The 17,800-nt window shown below is 56.7% G+C and overlaps 1 protein-coding gene across 1 annotated transcript; it reads left to right on the forward strand.

The window, feature by feature from the left end:
* Positions 1-7,041: 7,041 nt before the first annotated feature.
* On the forward strand, positions 7,042-14,420 carry TNFRSF13B (TNF receptor superfamily member 13B). The gene is made up of 5 exons (XM_074885858.1): positions 7,042-7,168; positions 9,413-9,553; positions 10,617-10,733; positions 11,354-11,605; positions 12,932-14,420. Exons 1-5 carry the CDS (start codon positions 7,042-7,044, stop codon positions 13,204-13,206), a joined length of 912 nt encoding a protein of 303 aa, XP_074741959.1. The 3' UTR covers positions 13,207-14,420.
* The last annotated feature ends 3,380 nt before the right edge of the window (positions 14,421-17,800 follow it).

Raw genomic sequence — 17,800 nt, forward strand, 5'->3', positions numbered from 1 at the left:
GGATGCGCAGGGCACTGCATATCCAAAAAGGCTTTGGGTGAGGAGCTGAGGGAGATGGGGACAGGGGTGACCAATGCATGTCCCCCCCCGTTGATGTGCACAGATGGGGCAGGGTCCCCACAAGCTGGGGGGCCCCTCCAGAAGCTCTTTTCCTAATGCCATAAGTGCTGTCCCCCAAAAAAAGGGCAGAGGTTTGGCACAGGGCGTGGAGCGGGGACCAGGGCTGGCGTCTCCAACACCGCAGGCTGTGCCTGCCTCGAGACGCGGCCAAGCTGCACCGTGGCTCGGGGCCACGACCCGGCGCCATGCATGGCCCCGTCAGAGCCGGCAGCACCTCGCGGGAAGCAGCTGGTGCTGGGGCTGGCTCCAGCCTTTCCAAAAATCCAGCTGAACGGGACGGGCCTCTCCGTAAACCTGTCAGGCCACATTCAGCCGTGCTGGAGCCAGCGTCCGCGTGCCACCGGCCACCCATGTGCCGCGTTCGATGTGTGCAGCCGGTGGGGCTGCTGAAAACTCACTGACGATGACTCTCCCTGCATTCACCAGGTCCCGGCACAGCCATGGCACAGAGGTCCCCCATGTGTGCCGTGGAGGCGGGTGTCCCACCCCACTGTCCCCCCATCTCCCCCACCGTAGGGATGCCTTGTTGGGGCAGCCGTGCATAGCAGGTCTCTTCAGCCCAGAGCCAGTCCAGAGCAGTTTTCTCAAATGAGGGCAATTAAAGTAATGGGAAAATGGAAAGTATTCATCAGGGAGCTGCAGTGGCAGAGGGGGGAAGGAGCTGCGGTGAGTCAGCGATCCAAACCGAAGCCCCAGCGCCAGGTAAACAAGCTGCAAACCAGCTGTTAGTCACCAGCCCTGGTTGTGCCGGCCCCAGCTTGGGAAGGGCATCAGCAAAACCCTTCTGCTCTGGGAAAGGGTTCGGCGACAGCAAATCCCACCAGTGAGAGGAGAGCAGCACCCGCTCCCCGTCGTGGCGTGGAGGTCCCACCAGGACCATCCACTGCCTCCGCCTGCAAGGACATCACCGGGATGGGGATGTGGTACATGTGGCCATGCCACATTTTGCAGCCGAAGCTGTGATGTGGCACATTTTCCTGCAGGGCTGGGTGCTGCCAGGGCCGGGTGCTCCTCCTGGGTGGCCATCGCTCCACACAGGACCTTGGGCAAGTCATTTAATCTCTCTGCGCCGCCACCTCGCTGTCATTACGGTGGAGCCAGACGGGTGGATGCCCAGGGGAGAGGGCAGGATTCATGGTTTAAAGCCGGCAAGCCCTGGGATCCCCACTGGGTCCAGGCTGGGACTGAGCGGCGCCTGCGAGGGCTCCCCTCCTCCTGCCCTGCCCCAAGTGGAGTCCCAGCCATGGGGAGCTGGATGTGGCCCCTTGAGCCAGCCAGGCTAGCTGTGTGGGGGTCCAGAGCTCCTCAGCCCAGCCCTGCCTGAGGAATGTCTGGCAGGGGAGCCACTGACCAGTCAGGGGAGTCTTGGATGCTCCTCAGGCCACCCTGTGTCTAATAGGGGTGAAAGCCACAGGTTAGAAATCTGGATGTGGGTGAAAAACACCCTCATGGATTGAGGGAAAATCCCCCCGCACGCCCCAGGTACTATCTCTGTGCCCTGCCTTACCTATGCCAAATTTTCCCGTTTGGAAAAATAAAAGCACCCAAATTATCCACTGGGGATGCAGCTTCCATGGGGCTGGAAAAGATCATGAGGATGGTCCAGCGCAGCCCTCTCCTTTGCTGGATGCACACACACACACACACAACACGCACACAGGCTTGATCTTGTCCCCAGAAGCCACATTAAATCATGTCCCACCAAGCAGAGATTTCCTCTTGTCCAGAGATGCCAAATGCCTGCGAGTTCATACCCTTCTCCTACAATTGGGCCAATGGTTAATTACGCTCCCGGCCGGGTTATCTGTGACCGGGTCCCACGGCTGCTTCCTGCCTTTGGACCTCACTGTGCTTTAGCAGGGAAAATCCGGCTCTTTTGTTCCTACACGTGCCCCCCCCCCCGGCTTTTGGCTGGGCCCTGCCTGTTCGGCCGGGGCAGGGGGAACGGCTGCCTGCCCTGCCGACCCTCCTCTCACCGCAAGCCTCAGCATCCCCGATAAAAACATCATCCCGTGCAAAACCGGGTCCCTCCAGCTTCCTCCATCACTAGCCCCCTTGGCCACCGCTCCCAAGCTGCCAGCCGCAGCCATCGGATGTCTGCTCTGCTGACTCCATATAATGCAAGTTTTACAAATGAAAATGTCACATGGCTGTAAATTAAACACTTTGGAGAAACCCATTATAATGCAGCAACACAATTAGCTTTATCAGCCAGCCCAGAGTCATGCCAAAAACCAAAGCCGACTCACTTGACAGGAGCTGCCATCCATGAAACCAAGCTAACGACTTTAATTATATTTTTAGCTTTTAATTTTTAGCTGACAGTATCCCCAATTACCCAGCCCATAATTTGCCCAGAGACTGCGATCAGCCTACCTGGTCTATAATTCCCAGGGTCAGCCCTTTTAAATTTTAAAGTTTATCCCTTTTAAATGCTAGACTCCCACTGGCCGCCCTCCAGCCCTCTGGAATTTCCCCAGGGTTTTTAGTGTTAAAAATTAACAGCAGAGCTCTTCGGCAGCCTGCAAGCCCCTTCCTGCGAGAGTCCTGCCAGAAACACCTCTCGTCCTGAGAAAATCCAGCGATGTCGGAGGTGGGGACGGGGAGTTGTTCCTGCCAGGTTAAAAGTGCCGCGTTATCCGATGAGCTGCTCTGGCCAAAGATTGTTCTTTGACTCATCTCCCTTATCTGCCACCCACGCTTTACACCTCAGCACACAGCCCAGGCACAGAAGCCTCCTTTTCCTGCCCCTTCACTATGCATTTATAGGGTTTTATCCTCGCTTCTGTGCCAGCCCTCAGCCAAGCTGGGTCTTTTCCTGGCTGTCCTTGCTTTCCAGCTGGCTACTGGGTTTGGGGACCCGGCCCTGAACCTGGTTTTCAGCAACTCTTCCCTCTCCTGATCTGCACAGGGTTTTGGCAAGGTGGGTCTTGCAGCATCACCCCCCACACGGGCACCTCTGGAGCCTGGCTCACCCCGGAGCTCGCCCGCAGCCCCCCGGCACAGCCGCTGTGAGCGGGCAGATCCTGCGGCACGGGGGCTGCTGCTGCGCCCAGACGCCAGCGGGTGCTGAGCATCCTTGGGATGATGCCCCTAAGCCCCGTGGGGTGGCGGCAGGACGAGACCACAGTGCAAAGGGAGGAATGGAACAGTGTGGGGTGTGTGGGGGCATCTGAACCCCACCTCACACCAGGGGCTGGTGAAAATGGAGGCGTTGGGGCCTGGCTGGCCGCAGGGAGAGGGCAGGAGCCAGCCCGGCTACTGTGGGGCAGCATCATCCTTGGCACAGAGGCCCTGGCCTGGCTGGGCGAAGGCAGGGCTGGAGTGGCCAGTTGGAGGATGTCCGGGCTGCAAAGGCAACCAGAGCACCCAGCACCCAGCCAGGCTGGGCTGGCCAAGGGTGCCATCTCCTGGGGAGACACCCAAACAGCCGGGAGCACGGCTGGGCCCAGCATCGCACCCAGGCACAGAAGGGGCACCCCTGGGGTGCAGGAGTGGGGAGCTGGAGCTGCACCCCGGGGCTCTCCGGCCTCCCAGGCTGTGCCGTCGCTGCCCTCGGCTGCCAGCTGGGCTGTGGCAGTGCAGGCAGGGCAGGCAACCAGGGCTGCTCAAGATGTGGCCGCAAGCATGCCATGGCAAGTCTTCACGAAGGGGTTGGCCATGGCATGGCAGGTGAGGGTCCTGCGCAGACACCCCGTGTGCCGCCACGGACCCGACCGTGCAGCTGCCCACACCAAGAAACCGGGCAGCAGAGGTGGTTATTGCACCGGCAACCCCACAGCTTTGGTCACGGAGCAGCTCTGCGCTTTGCCACGAGGAAGAGGTGGCGGTGGTGGGACACGGAGGACAGCCAGGCAGTGCCCAGGGGACAGGCACATCCTGACCCCAGCACATTCGAGAGCACAGGTCTGCAGGGAATTAGGGTGAAAGAAATGAGTCCGCAGCAGCAGCGCTCAGAGCCATCTGTGGTCAGCCCAGCCTTGCAGTTGCTGGTTTCGACCCAAAATGACTCCTCTTCCCCTTCCCACTCCCACGGCCCCTTTTTTCAGGTTCCAAAGGGAGCACGTGTGCGAGAAAATGCCTTGGCCAAGGCCCAGCCCTGCCCAAGCACAGGGACTGCAAAAGGCAGACGGGCTGAGGAGAGGCTGGGAGGAAAATATCCCAGTAAAGCTCCTCAAAGGGAAAGTGAGGCATCCCCAAAAGATTTTTGAAGCCAAATATTATCCACCTTTTCTGCCTGTTACCTGCAGCTCTCCTTGCAGCAATGCTGCTGGGGCAAGTGCCCAGAGGAAAAAAACATTTTATTGTCAGGACAAAACTGGGCTCTATCACTCTGGATAGATCATTGCACCTCTGAAGCCATGTGCAGATGGGTGCTGAAGGATGCAAAACGATGTGGGGAGGATGCAGAACTGCTGATCGATGCTCTCCCACCAGTGGCACACAGCAATGGGAGGGTTTAACCCAGGAACCCAGAACAGGCCGCTGGCAGCTTCTGCCTGGTCCCTGCCTGTGTCCCAGAGCACAGGGATAACCCCAGGCAGGGCAGCCCATCTGTCACCACCTTGGCTGCGAGAAGGCAGCTCATGGGGGACTATTTGGAGGTGCTCAGGAGCCACACACCGTCCTCGGAGGCTGTGGGAGGGGGTGATGCTGCTCCTGGGGCAGAGGGTCAGGCTGCTGGGGCGCGGGGCCAAGGAGATGGGACATACACCGAGAATTTGAAAGCTGAAATCCCACTGCCTGATCTCTGCTCAGCGAGGAGGGACAAACCGCCCCCAAGTGCTTCTCACTTCCCTCTTGAGGGCACACCAGGGTGGAAACTGCAAGTCCTCCGCTGCTATTTACAGAGGCAGGTTTCCCCTGCAAAACCCCGAGAGCTGGCGGGCAGGGCTGGGGCCATCACTCCAGGGCCACACTCCGCCACGCTCAGGCAGCTCAGGCAATGCTGAAATTGTGATTTCCTTCACCATCAGCTTTAGCTCTGCAGGCGAACAGACTGCGGGCTCTGCCGTCTGCCCAGGGCACCACACTAGTGGGACGAGTCTGCGCGTGGACGGCCACCAGCTATGTGCAGTCAAAGGTGCATTTCCCCACAAGCCCTTGCACCAAGCGACACCCTCTCCCAGCCATGTGTTTGCCTTCCTGCTCCCTCCTGGGACCCTTCCACGGGTCTCCCCAGCAGGAGACTCAAGCCCAGGAATGAGCCCAACCTTGGCATCAGATGCACACACACAGCACAGTGTCTCTGTGGCCATGGCATCCTCCCCTCCCAGTCCTCACTCTGAGCCCATCGGATGGAGCTGACGCCGATTCCCTCCCTCCTGCAGGAGCTGGGACCTGATGGGCCACATCCAGCCGTGAGGTGCTGGGTTTCTCTGCTTTGGGCTTTGTTCCCTGCGAGCAGGTTTGGCCTCTGCAATGGACTCGGCGTTGCACCCTGCAAGTGGCCTCGTGGTCCCTCGGAGTTGCAGATCACCATGGTAAGCACAAAGTAGGAGTTTTTGAACTGAACGGAAAAAACCTTGACGCTGCCCCGCTGATGTTTATAGAAAGTAACAGGTATTGCTTCTTCCTTCCCCCTTCAGCTGCTTCTGCAGAAAGGTCCCGCTGGACTGAGCTGAGTCACTGTCCTGCCGTGCTGCCAGCACCTCACACCCCTTCTCGGTGCCACGGCCACAGCCATGGCCACGGCACAGCCCTGCCCAGCACCTCTGCGGGAAAGTGGGAGAAACTTCCAGAAATTAATGCACTGCCAGTGGAAAAAGGGGGAAACCAGTAACCGCATGGTCTGGCTTTGCATTCACTAGACATTCCCTACAGAGTGTCGTGCCACCGGCCAGATTTACCCGGGGTATTTTTTTATTATCCCCATGCAGCGATGGCAGCCTGCTCCCTCCTGAGCGAGGGCAGAGGCTCTCAGCACCGCGAACCCCCGCTCTGAGGCAGCCCTGGGGGTGCTGCCTGGCTGCTCCTTTGCAGGTTTGCTGATCAAGCCCATTCCACTTGCAGGGTGAGGTGAGATCTAAAAATAAATATACAGCTATATTCTTGGAGGCTGCCAGCAATGCAGAGCAGCTCTTTCCCTCCGTGAAAACCAAGCTGTGTTATTAATGCTTCATGCACCTCTACTGCCAGCAGCAAGGGCAGTGCTGGACCCTGAGCCCAGCCGGGACCTCCATTGCCCACGCAAGCCAGCACAGGCCAGCGCAGCCCTCCTGCCTCTGAGACACGGGTGCACTAGACAAAAGCAGTGTTTAAAGCATCTTATGGGGGCCCACGAGATGCTCTACACGCTGCAAGCAGGAGACAGGCCAGTGATGTGGGCTGACCATCCCGTGGGCAGGGTGGGGATGGGTGCACAGAGCTCGGTCCCAGCCAGAGGCAGGGTGAGGTTGCTCTGGCAGGGGAGGGTGACCAGCCCCAGGTGCCGTGTGGCATCGGTGGGATGCTACCGTGGGCTTCTGAGTCGTGACACAGGATCCTGGCAAGGGGGACCTCTCCACCCGCAGCCCTGTGCACTGGCATCCCCCTGTGGCTGCGTGGCCTCTTGCTCCGACATCGCTGCTCCTTCCTGGCAAAGCCCAAGAAAGCAAAAACCCACAGGGTCACCTGCCGGCTCTTCTTACTCAGGACAGCCACCTCCTCTGCAGAGCAAAACACCCTTCTCTGCAGAAGAAAATGTCCCGCTGCAGTCAGGCAATGCAAGGGCAGGTGCTGCAGAGCCCCCAGCCCTGCAAACACCTCTGCAACGTGGCCGCCGGGCCCAGGACACCCTCCCTGCACCCAGCGACACCCAGGCCTGGACCGTGTCTCCCTCCCTGGTCCCCGGTAGCCCAGGGACACCCAGCGAGCCAATGCAATGCGCTGTGCGTGCGGCCAATTTGCATCGAAGGGATAAGGGGAAACCCCAGGAAACGCATGGCCCAGGCATTAATCAAATCAATCTCTAATAATAAACCTCCCGAGCAATGTGCAGGCTCGGGGCTGGAGCTCGCAGTGCAATGGCAGGAGCCAAGGGCGACTAGATGCCGCGGGAGAGTCAAACGTGAGTTACCCCCCGCAGGGGCTGCATGGGGAGATGGGGGTGAGGGGCTTGTCCGTGCCAAGGCTGGGGGCTGCGGTGACATTTCCATAGTGCTGGCAGGGAGCAGAGGGTCTCCTCAGGCTCGTGCTGGAGGAGCAGAACCGCCACACTGGGCTCTCACTGGAGATGGTCGGTGCTGTGGGGCTGGAGGTGTAAAGGTCACTTAATGCTTTGGATGAGGCGCTTGTAGGGGAGTTTGGGGTGCTGGTCCCTGGTGGGTGCAGAAGGGGAGATGCACCCAGCTCTGCTGGAGAACGTGTGGCTGCCAAGCCCGGCTGCAGCGTGCCGGGAGGACTACGCGGACCTCGGGGCTCCCTGGGAAGGGGGGCTCAGCCATCGGGCAGGATTTTTGCCAGATGGGGCCAAACACCCACCTTGGACCTGGCCCCGTAGCAGAGCAGCAGCGGGGAAGGAGCTGCCCAGCCTGCGGCCCTGTGGCTTCGACCCAGCCCCAAATCTCCATTTCCCATGTGAAACTCTACCATAATTCAAGGGTGGCTGGGCTCACCGCCATCCCCAGGGCTCACCACCATCCATGGGGAGCTTCTCATTCTTCTCTTTGGGTACAAAATATCTTCAAAGAGCACCTGAGGAGAGCGCCGGCCTGAGCCTCGCTCTGCCCTGGGGAATGTCTTCAGTCAGCTCAATAGAAAGTAATTATTTAATTTTATAGCAATGTTAATTGAATGACTGGGACTATAAGGCCAGCATCCCTGTGCAGAGGGGATTTATCCCTGAGAATGGGGGGGGTTTGTGCTGCCCCAGGTAGGAGCCAGTTCATGGGAGGAGCAGAGGAAGCCCGTCCTCAGCCCCTCTGCAGGGAAGGTGCTGTGTGGGCAACGGCAGGACAGACGGACCTGCAAAGTGCCCAACTGCTGCACACTCACAGGTCCTAGAGAGAAGGAGAGATTCCCACCAGAGTACAGAGGGTTGTCGGTATAAAAATTAACGTTTGGCTTTGCAATGGCTGCGGCGCAGGGGCTCCGGCCGAGGCAACATGCAGCCTTTGGGCACGCAGAGGCCAGTGCCATGCTGTGACATCGGGGAGTTTTAAACCTTTTGGGCCCTGTCAGCATCGGCATCATCCACCCGTGCCGGAAACAGCTGCGGCTCTGCGGAGGGATGCGGTCGCCCACGAGCCCTCTCGGTCAGCAAACGGCACATTTCCACTGCGGCCGCCCTTGTGCTGGGTTAGTGCTTCCTGCAGTTGCTCGGTCGTGCTCACCGCAGACCCTGCGTGTGGCACACTGTGGCATGGCATGGCATGGCACAGCACGGCATGGCACAGCACGGCATGGCACGGCAGCAGGTACTGCTGAGCAGCGAGGGATTAGCAGGGGCACGGCCAAGGACTGAGGCCATCACTCAGGTTGCCTCCAAGGCCAAATTCTGCAGGGGTGCAGGTGAGACTCCAGACAGACATGCACAAATATTTCAGCTGCTAATAAGTAAATGCTCATTAGCAAGCTAATTCTTAAAATTGGAAGTTGTTGGTTAGATTTTTGTGCTGCTGAGGGCTGCTGACAATGCCTCGTGCCTATGCCTGTGGCATCGCATCCAGTGCAGGGACAGGGACTGCAGCAGAGGAGGATGGGACAAACGGCTCCTTGAGGGGACAAGAGCATGTCCACCTCCAGACATCTCAGCTGGTGCTGGTTAGGCCAGTGCTTAAAGCTCTCCCAGAGAGATGTCCCTCCTTCTGCTGCTTAGGGGAGTTTTACACATCAAAATCGGGTTTCATTATGATGCCAGAACACCAAAGGGAGATGTCAGAAATTACACACAGGACGGCACGAACAGCCCCGATGCCACAGAGGAATTCAGAAGTTTCCAGAATTAAAAATCGTTTCAGAAGACGTTGCCAGCAGTTATTCTGGTTGTATTTCTGTTATTTTCAGAAAAGCATATAAAGATAGGAGCGGTCCCCGCTGCTCTTACTCCTGCAGGCAGGTACGTGCATCCCCAGACCCTCAGGGTGCAGCTCAGGGCCACCTTATAAGCCAGGGTGGTCTCTCTCCATGTCCCCAGGGACCAGCACAGGACATGGTCATGTAGGGTTATAATTTGAAGATCTTGCTAAGCCTGAAGCAGATTTTGCTGCCTGCTCTTGCCCAAGAGAGAGGGCTGGGGCACAGCCGGGTGTTCCCCTGCCCTAGCAAAAGGACGAGGTGGCCACCCCATACCTACTCACCTCCCGTTCTGCAGCCATGGATAGGACGCACGTCGGGTGCGATGCCATGAACAACTGCACCGATCAGCAGTACTGGGACACCCTCGTCTGCCAGTGCATCCCCTGCAGCCTCGTATGCGGCCGGCCCACTGTGAGGAGGTGTGCTGCCCTGTGTGGTGAGTGCGGGGCTGCCCTTGGGCCCAGCAGGCAGCGATGGGGCAAAGCTGCGAGCGGGGATCAGGCCCTGGGATGAACCACAGGGCAGGCTCTGACCCAGCTCAGTTTAACAGCTTTGAGCCAAAACCACTGGGGAATGTGACAGCTTCCCAGCGATGGGCTGGGTCTGGCAACAGCTCAGCTCAGACCAGGATCAAGTTGCCCACGTCTCTGTGCTGCTCCTTTCTAGGGTCACAGGGAGACTTCCCAGAGCTGCAGCAACACTCATATCCCCCCTCGGTGACACCCCACCCTCCAAAGGCAGAGCCTTGAGATCCACCAGGTTCAGAGAACGGATAATGATAAACCCAAGCTGCGGGTTTGCAAGGCTGTGTTGCGAGCTCTGCGCCGGGGCAGGCACCAAGGTGTAGTGATAACAGGTGGGGAGGAGGAAAAGAGATAAATGCACTTTGCACCCAAACCCTGTGCACGGCCCCTTCCCTCCCCACCAAGCCGCAGTCCAGGGCTGCTGCACCCTGTCCCAGGGCACAGGGACCCAGCCCTGCGCCACGGCTGCGTGCAGCAGCAGGTCCCGTCTTCTGTTGAAGATAGGAGATGCCATCGCCAGGGTCCTGAGCCAGTACTCAGGCAGGTTTTGGTGTGTCCCAAAAAGCCGTGCAAGCCCCAGGGCAGCAGCAGCAGCTCTAAGAGCAGCAGCCAGGAGCTCCCTGCCACAGGTAGGTACGGTGGCACATGTTTGGCTGTGTACTGTCCCCTTCCTGCGTGGCTGCCAGCAGATGCCTTTCCCCAGTTTTCATCGCCCGGCCAACCAACCACTCCAGGTCCCGTGGGTCTGTCACCCTGCCAGCCCTGGAGAGGTTGTCAATACTTACAGCAGTGTACAAGTCTCACCCTGCGCCTGTCGGAGCTGCGAGCTTGTTCAGAGCAGTCACGGGCTCGTCCTCACAGGAACCCAGGCGCTGGGGGGTGGTGAGAGGGCAGTGGTGTGGGAGCCTCGTGCTCAAATGACAGTGGAGAAGGACGTGCTCAGGACACCCTGTTCATCTCCTTCCCCTCCCGCAGAGTCCATGGACTGCAACAGGAGAGCCGGCTTCTACTACGACGAGCTCCTGAAAACATGCATCGACTGCACCACGGTCTGCGGGCAGCACCCGAAGCAATGTGCCCTGTCCTGCGAAAGTAAGGCTGGGTGGGAGGGCAGGCAGAGGGGGGACGTGGGGCAGGACCCCCCAGGGCTGGGCTGGAAGAGGAGTCAGGTTGGGGGATGAAGCTAGGGAAGGGGCAGCAAACCCCTCTCTTCATCCTGAGGGGTTGTGTGTTTGTGCGCTGCCATTTCGCTGGGATCAGGGAAAAACAGGGCATGTGTCTCTGCTGTTTTCTGCATCATAGAACTCCATCACACAGGGTGTTTTCCCTTTTGCGTGTCGGTGTTTTCCGGACCTGTCCCTCAGCTCTTCCAGCCAGCAGCAGGATCAGCAGTCACGTTTCCCACCTTAGAGCTGCCTCCAGCCCTCGGGGAGGGGATGGGTTATTTTCCCCGAGATCTGCAATTCCCACATTGGGGTTGAGACGTGATCACTGGAGAAGGGGAAGGATGGGAATAGGGGGTGGGAAGGGGTCTCCTCTACAGCGCCATGGAAGGGAAATGCAAGCGAACAGAGGCGCTGCGTAGCTGCTTTTGAATTCTTTGCAAGCAGAGGGCACAAGTGCTATGAGCACTTTCCCTATCAAAAAGTCAATAGCGTGAAGCATGTACTTTGGGGGGTTTCTAAACACACCCATCTCTGCCTGGCCCACAGCGGGTGCTCTGGTAGCCACCCCCCCTCCACCAGCCACCCCGGTGACGGCCTTGCCACCCGCCGCTGTGCTGGAGCAGAAGGTGTGTGCGGAGCAGGAGCCGTGGCTGGTGGTGTACCTGCTGCTGGGGCTCTGCCTCTGTGCCCTCATCTGCTCCCTGCTCCTGGGCTGGACCCACCTGCGGAGGAAGGGAGAGGTGGTCTCCTGTCAAGCCAGCGCTGGGACCTGCCACCGCAGGGAGGACTCCTCCAAAGGTGAGTGCTGGCTGCACTGGGGGGCACTGGGAGAGGATGGGGAGTGTGTGGTGGGCAGGGTCCCAGGTACCACTGGGAGGGACAGAAAGCGGAGCCAGTTTGTAACAGGGGTAGGGAGGAAAAGTAAAACCAGCAATGTGCAACGTGGCTCAGTCTGAGACTGGAAGAGGAGCAGGACTGGACCCCTGTGCCCCAATTCTGCACCATAACCCCCTCCTCAGTCACCCTCTTGGAGCTGCACCGTCACCCAGCACCTCTCCAGTCTCCATCCAGAGGCTGAGCCGTGGGGAGGAGGAGTTGCAAAAAACCAACTGTCTTCCAAAATCAACCGCCTGCCCAAGGAGGACCCAGGGCTGTCACAGCGATTGGGGCTGCTTTGGGGCAAACTGCTGCCTGGCAAGAACGTGGTTACGCAGGCTACTTGCTCCTTCAGAGAGGTTAATGATGCAGCTGGTCTGCTGAATTATCTTGCAGCATCAAACGCTGAAGTTTTAGCTCTGGAGCAGAGGGGCTTCACAAATCTTTGCTTTAGGGAGAAAAGATAAGGAAAGGATAACATGCAGTAAGTCAACATAGAAAAGATGCTTTTATTCTCCCTCCTCCTCTGCCTTTAAAAATAAAAATGTCTACCTGTTGATGTATACACATACATGTTTACATACATACACTTCAAAGCCAGTCAGGCTGGATATCAAAAATCACAGAGAAAAGCCCATGAGCTGGTGTGTGACTCGGAGTCACCCCCCAGCAGAACTGTAATTCAAGCCATTCCTATCTGCTTTGGTCAAAGGACACAGTGGCACTGAATGTTCAGTTTTAAGGGAGGCTGCCAGGTTCAGATATTTACTGTGTGCTTTTTAATACCCCCAGCCTAACCTTGCTTATCAGATCTCGGATGACAGAGCAGAGCCCTTCGACAGCCCGCAGAGCGTCGTGGGTCCCTTGGAGGGGCTGTGGGCAGCCAACCGGCCTCGCACAGCGCTGCACCACTGCATCTCCATATGCTACAAAAGCAGCATTTAACAAAAAGACAGTTCACGTGTAATGTTATAAATATTACAGTTGCTTAATACTAAACCTCCAGCCTTCCTGTGCAAGGCACTTTTCAATTTCCCCCTCAAGTCTCACCTCCCAGGGTGGCAGGACTGGGCGATGCATTACATACAACACACAGTATCGTGGGCTTTATCAAAGTGGTGGGAGGTGGATGTCCTCTCCAGTTTCAGGACTGGCTTCCTAAAGGTTCTAGTGCAGCGCTGCGAAGCTTTACTTGGGTAAAAGGTGCCCCTAAAAACTCTTAAACTAATACAGATGGTTTATTTGCAGATCGTCTGGTGGAAGCGGGCAGTGTTGGTGATGGATCCACTGGCAGCAGGGTCCCGGAGCCGGTGGAAACCTGTGGCTTCTGCTTCCCGGGACACAGCTCTGCTGTACAAGAGACCAAATCCTGCCACAGCACCTCCTACCCCATAGGGGAAAGAGCTGTTCCCTCTCACACTGGGATATGCAGCAGGGGAAGCGCTGGAGCCATTCCCAGCCCTGATGATGGCCACTTCAAAATCATATGTTCTCCTTCACAAGAGAAGACGCCCATGGCGTGACCGCAGTGAATGTTCCTGCGCAGGATCAGAAAGGAGGGATGCTCCCTCTGCCCCCAAAACACAGCTGCTTCACCCTCCGTTTCCAGTGACTGCAACAGCTTCTACCAGGACCAGCGGACCTGGCACAGTTGCTGCTCAAGGGCTGTAGGCTACAGATAGTGCTGTTGGTTACAGACAGTGCTGTTTTCTTCCACTCAGGAAATGAAATTCTCATGATTTGTATGCACTCCCAGTGACAGAGGTTGCTCCCCATTTAGCAGTGTCTTCATCCTCCGACTTGACCACTGCAGACTCCTCTGCGCATCCCAGGGATGTCTTACTGGGGCTTTTCATCCTGGTTCCCCCATCAGCGTCACTTGGTGTCTGCCAAGGGGGTTGATGTAGAGCCAGGATCAGACTGTGGTGTCCACCAGGCCCCATGGACACCTTTCCCTGCTTGAAAACTCTCCCGTGTAACACAAGTGATTTACAAGCAGAGCTGTAAGCATCTCAAACATGGAGTCAGACCCAAGAAGTTACTCGTGAAAGTTATAATGCCACTGCCATGCTCTCAAGAACGGCATTTTCTGACTTTTAACAGAAGCTTCTTTACAGGACAGAGTATTTGCTAAGACACAATGTGGAAAGCTCCACCGCCAGCTTTCAACACTGCTTGGGATGGGAGGACAGGTCATGGGTGATGGCGAGGCTTTGCCTTGTGACAAGACACAATGCTGCATAGGAGGAGCTGGGACTGGCACCAAATTCCCCAATGGAATTGGATTTAAATGTGAAAACTCATCCAAGACTGAGAACTTTCTAAAAGACTGGATTCATGTATGTCTGGTCTGGGTTACTCAAAATAGCTGGTAAAAGTGAGGAACCAGCTAGAGATAGAGCTGCTTTGAAGGAAGATTTTTATCTGACCTGGCTTTGAAAGCTACTATGGAAAAATATGGGTTTCAACATGTAACTTGAAGTTCTCATTTTCACTAAAGGAGAGTGTAGGAATTTTGTGCTCCTAGTAGGAGCTCATCCTCTCCCCTTTCTCAGACTAGGAAGAATAAATACAAGTTAATACATGCACAAATTGGTGCTGGGAAAGTGAACAGCTAGAGAAAGCATGAGCAGATAGTTGTAACAGGCTCTGTCCCCTCCATGTTATGTATTTCTTTAAATGTTAATGTCTTCTTATCACTAAAGGTGGCACCATCTGAGGGGTGACCATGACAAAGCCTGTGCCATGAGTGATGTCTGGTCACAAAGCAGAAAGCTCTTAGGGCCACGTAAACCCCATTAGAATGAGAAAGTGTAAGAGGTCATTTCAGGTGAGGACTAAGAGCCCATGTGTTGGTCCAACAGCTGGTACACAGGGCAAAGTTTTGCTGTCTTGAATTGCTCCAGGAACCAACTGGGCAATTCTCTGCCTCATTATGCTTGTGTATTGCCTTTCATCTCTTCCCTCTGTTCAGCAAAGTCCTTACCCGGCAGCAGCATGAGGGATGAGTTTTGTATTGTGCTGCATTTGCATCCGCGGGGCGAGAAGAAGCCTTTTCAAAGCTGAAATCTCGTTTTACTCAGGTGGGGCTCCTAAACACCATGGGGGAGCCCCGAAGGCCACCGATGGGGAGAGCAAGGGCTTACCCACATGCGTGGGGAACACGGGCAAGCTGCTGGAGGGGCACAGTGACAGCGACAGCCTCCCCAGGCTGGGCCTCCACCCACTGAGCCTCTCACACTCGTGTCACCTTCCACCCTCTCTCGGCACCCACAGTCCATGGGCCTCCCACACTCTCACCTTCTGTACCTCCTCTACCTCTCACTCTCTCAACCTGAAGACCCTCTTGGCCTCAAACTGCCTCTTGGCATCTCCTCTCACACAGCCACCCAGCCCCAGGACTTCAACTCCACAGCACCATCTTCCCTGGCCTTCACTCCTCTCATTTCCCTCCTGTGGAATCTGCTCCAGTGGCCTTTGGTCTCACAGCATGAGTTCCCATGGTCTCTGGCCCCGTGGCCTCCTTCCCACTGGCCCCAAATACCATGGCACCATTTGCATCCCAATTCCTCTAAACCCCCCTAAGCCTTTCAGCCGCAGAAGTCACCTTGGCCTACACGCATGCTCAGCCTCAACTCTTCCTTGACCTCCCACCTGTTCACCCTCAACCCTTACTCAGCCTGCCACCCCCCTCAGCCTCCCACCCCTGTTAAGCCTCAGCTTTTCCTTGGTCTCCCACCACTTCTCAGCCTCAACTCCCCTTCCAACCTCCCTCAGCCCTTTGCCCTACCCCTGTTCTCAGTCAGGCTCCTGTTCCTGCTCGCTCTTGCAAAGCCTCTTGGCCTCTCCTCACCCTCCACTCCTGCTCAGTGTCCTGCTCCTTCCATGGCCTCCTCCAGCACTACGTCTTCCACTCTCACTGGGCCCCCCCAGCACTGAAAGCGCTGCCTCTCTCCCTCTTCTTGGTTTCCCCTCCCCACACCTCTCCCTCTCAGCCTCTGCAGGGTGAATCACAGAATGGTTTGGGTTGGAAGGGACCTTAAAGATCATCCAGTCCCAACCCCCTGCCACAGGCAGGGACACCTTCCACTAGCCCAGGTTGCCCAAAAGCCCCGTCCAACCTGGCCTTGAACCCTTCCAGGGAGGGGGCAGCCACAGCTTCTCTGGGCAACCTGTGCCAGGGCCTCACCACCCTCACAGGGAAGGATTTCTTCCTTAGATCTGATCTCAGTCTCCCCTCTTTCAGTTTAAGACTGTTCCCCCTCGTCCTATCACTACATTCCCTGATGACTAGTCCCTCCCCACTTTCCTGTAGCCCCTTTAAGTCCTGGGAGGCTGCTCTAAGGTCTCCCTGGAGCCTTCTCTTCTTCAGCTGAACCCCCCCAACTCTCTCAGCCTGTCCTCACAGGGGAGCTGCTCCAGCCCCCCAAGCATCTTCATGGCCTCCTCTGGCCCTGCTCCAAGAGGTCAGTGTCCTTCTCATGTCAGGGGCCCAGAGCTGGATGCAGTACTCCTGCTGGAGGGTGCTGCACTTACCCTGGGGCAGCATCACCACGTTCCCCCCCTTCCCGGTGAGGACAGGGTCTCCAGGAGAAGGAAAACCCTCGCAAGCAGATGCAGTGCCTCGTCACACTGCCCCTTCCCAGCACAGAGCTCCTGGGGACAGCGCTAGGGCCAGGTGGCTTCAGCCCAGCTCTGGTGCCCTGCGGGACATTCAAGTGTCACCTCCAGGGACGGGCACTTGTCACCCACGGGAAGCCCCGGCCACACTACTTGTGCAAGATTCAGAACCTTATTTAAAAATAGGCTAGAACATGTGTCACCAGTTTTGCAATTAGGGCATCTCTTGAGGATCAAGAGGCATCAATTATTCAAATGAGAGAGCTTTTAGGAAAGTGTTTATGCCAGCTAGCACAAGAGCTCACCCTGCGCGGCGCTGGCAAGCAGCAGCTCCTGCTCCAGCTGGCCCAGAAGGCCACTTGTCTTCTCGCACCCAGGCAAAGCCCGCATTGAGCTGGGGCTGTCCCTCCTGTCACCATGCCGCCTGGTGTCCCAGAAACCGGGGAAAACACTCATCCAAAGACAAGCCCTTCCCTCCAGCCCCCATACACACGAGGGGAGCGCTCCTTACCCTCACAGACACCCCTCCCCTCCCGCCAGGGAGTGTCACTCTTACCAGCATAGAAAAGCAACGGTAACAAGGAGTAACTCGAACAAAGCAGTGGTGAGAGTAATACACAGGGTCCCAGCTACAACCTGTAGATGTGGGAGAACCAAGAGGCATTGATGGATTTGGTATCACGTTTGCAGCCACTGGCCAACAGCTGTGATGAGTGCACCTGGAGTCATCACTTCCAGTATCAGAGGGACACTGTAAGTGTGGGACACAAGCAGTGACCAGCTGGGACTAATTAAACTACATGGAATTAAGGGCACTGATTTTCAGCAAGAGCATCTACCTGAGGGTTTAACCAATTCTCATGTTTCTGCTTTTGCTGTTTCATTAGGCACCAGCATCAAGTAAAGCTTTATCTCTAGTTGAGTGGCTGAGGGACAAGAAAATATTATACCTAAAGCCACTTTCTGGCTGGTTTTGTGCCCTGGGTAGAGCCATATTCACTGCTGGTAGGTAACAGAACATACACTCCAACGTGAGCCTGCACTGCCACACCAGCCTTTGTTTTCAGTCATTTCTGCAGATGCTTCCTCACAACAGACCAAGCTGTGCAGGTGTAAAACTGTACCTCAAAATAAACAAGTCAACCCCAAACTGCTCCCCGAAATGAAGAGGGTGAGCAGCTGAAGCAGCGCAGTCATCGCTCAGACGGAGGCAGCCCTTCACCGCTGCCTGCCAGCCCACGAGGGAGGCATAACTTCATCAGCCGTTTGTTAGCGTCCGGCTGCACAGCAAGGCGTTCTGCGGGCGGCGTCTTCCTAAAGGTGATGTTAAAAGACTGTTGTGCACAGAGAAACCTCCCCGTTCTGCAGGGAATAAACCCAGCGCAGGAGCTGCATGGCTGCTTCTGAAGAGATGAAGGGTAAGAGAAGGCTGTGTTGGAGAAAAAGCATCATGAGGGGTATGTTGTTCGTATGACAGCAGCTGTTCTTCCATTTTTA

The sequence above is a fragment of the Strix uralensis genome, chromosome 16 (assembly GCF_047716275.1).
Source record: "Strix uralensis isolate ZFMK-TIS-50842 chromosome 16, bStrUra1, whole genome shotgun sequence".
Taxonomy (NCBI): Eukaryota; Metazoa; Chordata; class Aves; order Strigiformes; family Strigidae; genus Strix; species Strix uralensis.